Below are 7,965 nucleotides of genomic sequence, written 5' to 3' on the forward strand. Positions count from 1 at the left end.
GGATGGTGAAAGATAAAGAAAGAGAAAAAAAATAGGACTACAAACGAGTTGAATTTTTTTTAGATTTATTTTTTAACCAATTGAATTTTAATAATAAAAAATTTGAAAACATTTTAATTGGTTTACCAGCGGAGAAAGAAGATTGGACAAAGAAGATTGAGAAAGAAGATCCTGAATTGTTTTATTTGGTATGGTATTTGTAACATAATTGATATATAATAAATAAATAATATATATCACTTATTTAATTAAAACATAACTAATCATATAAGTTGGTGTCAAATTTAATAAAAAAATTAACTAAGTTGAATTTTGTGAAGAATAATTTATTTGGGATCTAAAATGAGCAAAAACAAGTTAAGACCTAAATTAATTTGAAACAATGTCAATTTGTTTTGATCAAATTAACTATAATTTAAGATTAAATTAAAATTATTTTAAAAAGTAGAAAAAAAATATAAGTTCAATGAAAATAAAATATAAAAAAAGTAAAACAATTCAAAATGCATCAAATTCTTTTTGTAAAAGCAGTAGTAATAGAAAGGGGAATTTGAACAAAGGACCTATAGATTGGTTGAATAAAAAAAAAATGCGACCCATAATATAAATAAATGGGGTTGTTGATCCTTTTTTTTTTTAATGACAATTATACTTTTGCGTGACGTAACAGAATTTATTTATTTTTTCAAATTTTTTTTTTTCGTCTCGCGATTACGTGACGCAACTGAAGTTGCGTGATGCGATTGCGTAACGCAACTGGGGTATTTTCGTCCAAAAAATTTCATAATTAAAATTTTTTAAAAAATAAAAAAATTAAAAATTAAAACAAGAGGATCCGTGACAAAATAGGAATAAGAAAAAAAAAAAAATTACAAGCGCTATTTAATTTATTCATGATTTGCTCAAATTTTTCCAATAGAAAAGGGTTATACATTTAAAAATTTTGCTCTAAAAAACCTATGTAACTAGTGCCGGAAACGGAATATACAGGCCGCCGGCCGGCACTGTGCTCATCCTGCAGGGGATCAATCAATCCATGGCCACAAGCAGTCTCCTTACGAGACTTAGATCAACTACAAAGCCATTTCGATACTCACCCTCTTTGTTATGCAACGCGGTGTCTTCTTCTTCCTTCTCCTCCGTCTGTAGAGCAGACTCTCCGCCTTTCTCCCACACTGTAACTCCTCCTGTTCCCAAGAAGGTCCCTTTTACAGTCTCGTGTAATGGAAGAACATGGGAAGATCCTTATCATTGGATGCGGAATACCAATGATCCTGATTTCACCAGCTACCTTAGTCAAGAGAATTCCTATGCCAAAGCTTTCATGGACGACACCCATCGATTGCAGCACAAACTGTTTGAAGAAATGACAAGCCTAATGCCTGCAAAGATTTCCACCCCTCCTGAACGTTGGGGTCCTTGGTAAGTTCGTTCTGATCAAATCACTACACTCGCTTTCTCTCTAGTTTGATTGCTGTTGATTTCGTTGTTTTATACTCCAGATTGTGGAATGTCCTTGTAGGAAATCAAATGAAAATAACCCAGAAGTTTTGTTCTAGAGAAATATTTTAACTTTTTAATGGAGATATATAAATTGTACTTGAGTGCCTATTTAGATGCTGGTAGTTTCATCATTCCTTTCTTAAGATGAACTTGGTGAAATTCAACAAAACCCATTTTGACAAACAAAATATGTTTGGTGATCTAACCAATTCCTTGGCGAGGCTACATGAGCAATTGGGGTTGGGAGATGAATTAAAAGTCATATCCAACAAGAAGATGCAGCATCGGTGAAGATAACCAATAACAGTGAAGGAGAAAATGATCCCATTTTGAAACACTTGTTTGTCTTTCTGTTTCTGTATTTGAATCCAAATATAAAATATACCTTTGGAAACTAAATTTAGTCAGATGATATTAAATTTATGCTTTTGTATCTGGATCTGGATCCATATACAAAAACATATTCAAAATGTGTTTCAAAATGGGGTTCACGTCGACTCTCTCCTATTCATTACTCAAACATGGCTACACATAGTGGCACTATCAACAACATCACAAAGGAGGATGAGTTTCCAAGTATTAGCACTTCAAAAACCAATACAGTTGGTTCATCGTCTTTTATTGTTATTCACAGATTCAGTTTTGCAAGCCTCCACCATTGACAGAGGCAGCAGAGGACTCCAAAATCAGAACTACTGCCCTTATACCATGTACAAAATCAGATGAAAAAAAATTAAAATAGATGTATAGTCTTGTTATAGAATGAAGATACATAAATTGTACAAAGTGAGTGTCTATTTACAGACTTACATGGAAATGTATATTGGTAGTTTCATCAAACCTAATATGAACTTCTTTAGCTAAAATTTGTTATGCTCCCATTAAAACAAAAACTGTTTTAATCATATTGATACAAATTTGAAATTCAGTTCAATTATTTATGGAGTTCTAGATTGGTGGTTCTGAACAGTATGATGACTAATTATTGTACAAACCTAGCTTTTTCCCTCTTGACTTTTTCATTGACATCAATAGGTTGTACTACCAGTACATTCCAGAAGGTAAAGAATTTCCAGTTCTGTGTCGGTTGTTAGCCAGTGAAGAGGAAGGTTGGTTGAAGAGGATTGCCAAGCACTACATGCCAGATAGATTCTGCAAGGAACAGATTTTACTTGACTGGAATGAGATTGCAGAACAATATGGTTCCTTCCTATCTAGATTTATTCACAAATCATTATTTCAAGTTCTATCATTTTTTCCTATAATTTTTCATCACATTTGACTGTGTCAATCTATATGCTCTTCTTTAGGGTATGTTCATGTAGGTACATGCCGTATATCGCCAGATCACAACTTCCTTGCTTACACTGTTGATTGGACTGGAGATGAGAACTTCATGCTTCAAATTAAGGACCTTAGTAATTTTCAAGTACTTCCCAATATTAAAATCAATGGAGTTGTAAGCTTGGCATGGGCTAAGGATGGTGTTACATTATTTTATACTGTAACTGATGGGAATCAACGACCATGCAGGCAAGCAAACATTACAATTTTTATGCATGCAATATTCATTTATGTTTTCCGTCTCATTCAATTATCACTTGTACAGTGTACGATGTATGAGAATAGGATCAGATCCTATAAAAGAAATCCCAATATTTACGGAGGACAATACCAGCTTCTGTGTAGACATCACAAGCACAAAGGATGGCAGGTTTATAACCATAAACTCTAACTCGAGAACTTCTTCTGAGGAAAGCATTTGTATTTGTCATTTTTCTTTGCCCTATTCATTATATGATTGATTCTAAGTTTACATCTTTCTCATGATGCAGGTCTATGTATTAGATGCCTACAATGTACAGGAAGGAATAAGGAGGTTCCAAAAAAGAGTTTCAGGGGTAAAAGTATTTTTGGAGCATTATGGTGGCTTTTTCTATATTCTGACAAATGCACCTTTAAATGAGGAAAAGCCGTTGCCTAGTGAAAGTTATTGCTTGGCTAGGTGCAGAGTTGAAAATCCGGATAATTGGGAGGTAAACCGTTCTTCTTTACTTCTTTAAATATCCTTCACACGGAGATTATCTCACTATTTGCAGCTTTTGATTAGACTATCATCACACAAAGCGAAGACCTTATTTTGCAAGATATGGATGTTTTCAATGGGTTTCTTGTTCTTTCCTATGACATAAATGGCTCTTCCCAGATTTGTTCCGTCAAAATGCCTATTGATGTCTGTAATAAGGTATTTTAATCTCTTCTCTTTTTTCATAAGTCATAGATTTTTTATTTTGTTAGAGCAGCATATTATGTTTTATTGTGAAAAATATTGTTGTTTTGTTTTTGTTATGGGAATTTTAGTGATAGAAAAAAACAAAGAATCTACATTTTCCTTAAAATTGTAATCACTATAAATTTCTGGACCACAATCCAAAAATTTGGCTCAAATTTAGGTCTATTCTTACAAACGTTCTTAAGTCCAAATATATATATATATGTCCTAATTACCCTTGTCGTTACTCCCCAACCCCCATCACTCGTATAGTAAGGGTAAAATTACAAATATAAAAAGTTGACAAACTTTTTTTTATGCCATTTGAAGTTTACAATAATTCAATATCATTTTTCATACTAAATGCAGAAAATCACTCTCAGTTTTTACTTTGGCGATTTGCTAATGTTGATTGTGATTGTAACAAAATACTAGTTTTTGAAATACTCATTTGTTTTTTTTGCGTATTACTTGTTTCAGCAGGAACACAAGAGTATTCATGATCTAGATCCTTGGTGGTTTCCACAGCCATCGGAAATATGTGGAATCCTTCCTGGTTCAAATCATGATTTCATGAGCTCCAAATATCGTGTGGTTCTTTCGTCTCCTGTGGTATGACAAATGTTGCTTCTTTCATCTTTCTTTCAACTAACCAGTTCCTTATGACTTGAAAAAATCCTTTATTTATACTAAATGTCTTTGACTGTCAATCTTTTTGTTTCACAAATCCAGATGCCTGATGTAATCATCGACTATGACATGTCAAGGCAAACATTTTCCTTTGTGCAACAAGAAGAGGTTGCGAATATTTCTTCTCACAAGCTTCTAAATGGCTCAGATGAAAAGAACCATAGGGTAACTGATCAGTTGCAGATGTGGAGAGACTTCTCTGATGCTTTGGTATATGAAAGAAAAGAGGTTCGTTCACATGATGGTGTTTTGGTTCCTTTGACAGTCCTGTACTCGAAAAAGGCAAATCAAAAGAATGGACGTCCTGGGCTTATGCATTGCTACGGCGCATACGGAGAAGATCTAGACAAAAACTGGTGTTCAGACCGTCTAAGTTTGCTTGATCGAGGTTGGGTGATAGCCTTTGCTGATGTAAGGTTAGATTATACCTAATCTTTCCTTCGTCTAGTGGTTTTCAATGATGGATTAAAAGCGCAACTTGTTCAAAATTTATGTTTAAAAACTAAAAACCCTGTAAAGTACATGTTATACGAGTTAAATTGTAGGTTTTGCCCACATCATTGAATTCCTAGAAGGATGTTATGATAGATATGGTTTATATAACTATTGAGATAGAAACGTGAATTGCCTAAGCCATTAGATGAGAATTGCAGAGAAATCTAAGAGAGATGAGGGAGACTGCAACTTTATTATACTCAATTCATATCTATCATTGGCAGCCTTATATTATATTTGTAGGCTTTAATATATGGCATCTACACATTATGTTATAACAGATTGTGAGCTGGCATAACTACCAGCATAACTGGAAACGGCTCTTCATTGGACTATGATGTGATGAAGTTTCTGTTTTTGGATTTAAATGGTTGATTCAAATGCACATGTGAACATGAGTTTTGCGCTCTACCACAGAGTTAAATGAGTCTTCAAGGTTTATCATTGTTTGGTTTGTTACTTTCATTTTTTAATGATCAAAATCTTCATGCTTAGAGACCCTGCCTTAGGATTAAGGGGCTTACTATCCTAATGTCTTAAATTCTATTCTCATTAAAAGCATGAGATTAAAGTGTCGTGGCAGTGGATTATTGTGTGAACTTCTTCCAGGGATTAGTGGAGGTGCACGAAAAGCTGTCCCGTTACAAAATAATAATAAAATCTTCATCCTCAGAGGTTGCCTGTCTTGATGTTTATGCGTCTAACTTTAGAACATATATTAAGTATTAACTTATAATTCCTTTTATTGTTTCAATTGTAAATCTGGAGGAATATATGACATAGCTGCATTTTGTATGGTTGGAACAATTTCAAGTAGTAGTATTCAACACTTATAGTATCAATATGAGTTGTGGTTTCCAGTTGATTGAGTTAGAGAATGCTAATTCTCAATTTTCTTGACGGGCAGGGGTGGTGGTGGGGGTATTGATCCTAAATGGCATGAATCTGGGCGTGGATTGTGCAAATTGAACTCCATATATGATTTTGTTGCTTGTTGCAATTACATGGTTAGTGAAGGTTATGTTCATGAAGAAAAGCTTAGTGCTATTGGACATAGTGCTGGAGGCATTACTGTAGGGGCAACAATCAATATGTATCCGCGATTGCTTCGGGCTGCCATTTTGAAGGTATTTCCATAACCCACTAGACTACTTCCTTTGTTGTTTCACATTTACTTATATGTAGCTTCATTTGGAAACAATTTTGTATCTGGATCTATATTTGGCTGTGAAAATTGCCAATGAATTTCTGAATACAGATTCATATATGTTTGATATGAAATTGTTTGGCTGGTTGGGATACACTGGAAACCATGCATCATTCAAATGTCCCCGGCCTATAATCCAACCGTTCGATTACAATGAAATTTTTTAGTCCTCACTGACCCAATCAGATGCAGCCTCAGGGTGGAAATCGTCGTTGCCTTACTTTTTAGGTGTATATGGATCTGAATCTAGATTAGATTATGTCATGAGCAAATTGATGGTGTGCGGGAGGACTATAGACTAGTATGTAGATGAGTATATCCTTAGGTTATTATCACTATATAAATGAATATTATCTAGGGTAGCCTCATGAATGAAATGAATAGTGTGAGTCTGTATTCCCATCCCCATCTTCTGATATCAATGTAACAACTAATAATATTGATAATAAATTAGGGTTTTCAATAAAGAAGATTAGATATTAGAGAAGGGGATGGGATGGGATATTTGATAAAACTGGATGAAAGAGTGTTTCCAAATGAAGCCAATTTATTGTCAATGAGGTGTAACAATATCTTCATTGAGTGTCATTTACATATTCATGGCAGGTTCCTTTTCTTGATATATGCAATACATTGTTAGATCCCAGTTTACCACTCACTATCTTGGACTATGAAGAGTTTGGGAATCCTCAGATACAAGAAAACATGGAGTATATTTTAAGTTATTCACCTTATGACACCATCCCTAAAGGAGATTGCTTACCTTCAGTACTAGTGACATCATCTTTTCATGACTCCAGGTAATTTTGCATTTGCATTCAACTCTATTTGTTGAATTTTATTTGTCAAACTTGAGTAAACTCTTGGAAACATGTTTGTTGTTCGGTCTCAGGGTTGGAGTTTGGGAAGCTGCAAAATGGGTTGCTAAAGTTCGAGAAACTATGTGTTTTAATTGTTCTCGTTCAGTCATCTTGAAGACTATTATGAGCGGAGGAGGGCATTTCGGTGAAGGAGGTCGATTAGGTCAATGTGAGGAAACAGCATATGAATATGCCTTTCTCATGAAAGCTATGGGGATGTCAGATGATGATGATGACAAATGAGAATTTGTTTGATAACCTTTTGTTTTTGGATTTTTGATTGCGAGAAAGTTGTTGGGCATCTGTTTCTTCAAGAGGGTTAGGGCAAAAAAAAGCTTCCTCATAGGTAACATTATTATTGCTGTTTTCATGTTCTGTTTCATGAACAGTTAACTTTGTTAGTATTGATTTTATTTCATCTATCTCTTGCTTGCAGATGTCCTGAAGTATGTAGTTTGAACTTTGATGTCCATGATCATGAGTTTAAGTCTCATGGACCAAACAACTTTAAAGGATTGCTTTGTATGAGAACTAACAGTAAATGTTGTAATCTTGCAATAATTTAAAGAGTCAAGGGACTAGGGATTTGAAAATGATTATTGAATGAGTTATATTTGTTAGAGATTCTGGCAAAACTTTTTCCATGTAACTTAGAGTATGCCTCAAATTGAGTTGTAAAGTAACCATTTTTGTTTGCTGGTTTGATGAAGGATATGAAAGTGTTTTAAATAATCCAATAGGGTTGAAACAAATATTTATTTTATTTAATGAAAGTGTTTTATATAATCATTGCTAATATGGTCGAAATAATATATTAGTTCAAGTTACAAGTGCATAATATTGTGGGTTGACAAGAATATTTCTAAAGACCAAATGTCATGTTTTTTTTATTTATGATGTCTTAGGTTGAAGATAATTTTTAACATTAAAAAATATTC

The 7,965-nt window shown here is 33.8% G+C and overlaps 1 protein-coding gene across 2 annotated transcripts; it reads left to right on the forward strand.

Moving 5' to 3' along the window:
- Positions 1-960: 960 nt before the first annotated feature.
- On the forward strand, positions 961-7,725 carry LOC124927258 (protease 2). Of its 2 annotated transcripts, none has more exons than XM_047467647.1 (12): positions 961-1,422; positions 2,539-2,705; positions 2,814-3,036; positions 3,113-3,257; positions 3,339-3,539; positions 3,614-3,748; positions 4,256-4,387; positions 4,508-4,881; positions 5,868-6,087; positions 6,774-6,967; positions 7,060-7,373; positions 7,464-7,725. In XM_047467647.1, exons 1-11 carry the CDS (start codon positions 1,037-1,039, stop codon positions 7,268-7,270), a joined length of 2,388 nt encoding a protein of 795 aa, XP_047323603.1. In that variant the 5' UTR covers positions 961-1,036; the 3' UTR covers positions 7,271-7,373; positions 7,464-7,725. The 2 variants fall into 2 exon arrangements, with proteins under 2 accessions (XP_047323603.1, XP_047323604.1); XM_047467648.1 differs by having other exon boundaries at positions 4,259-4,387.
- Positions 7,726-7,965: the final 240 nt, after the last annotated feature.

Source organism: Impatiens glandulifera, chromosome 2 (assembly GCF_907164915.1).
Source record: "Impatiens glandulifera chromosome 2, dImpGla2.1, whole genome shotgun sequence".
NCBI classification, from domain to species: domain Eukaryota; kingdom Viridiplantae; phylum Streptophyta; class Magnoliopsida; order Ericales; family Balsaminaceae; genus Impatiens; species Impatiens glandulifera.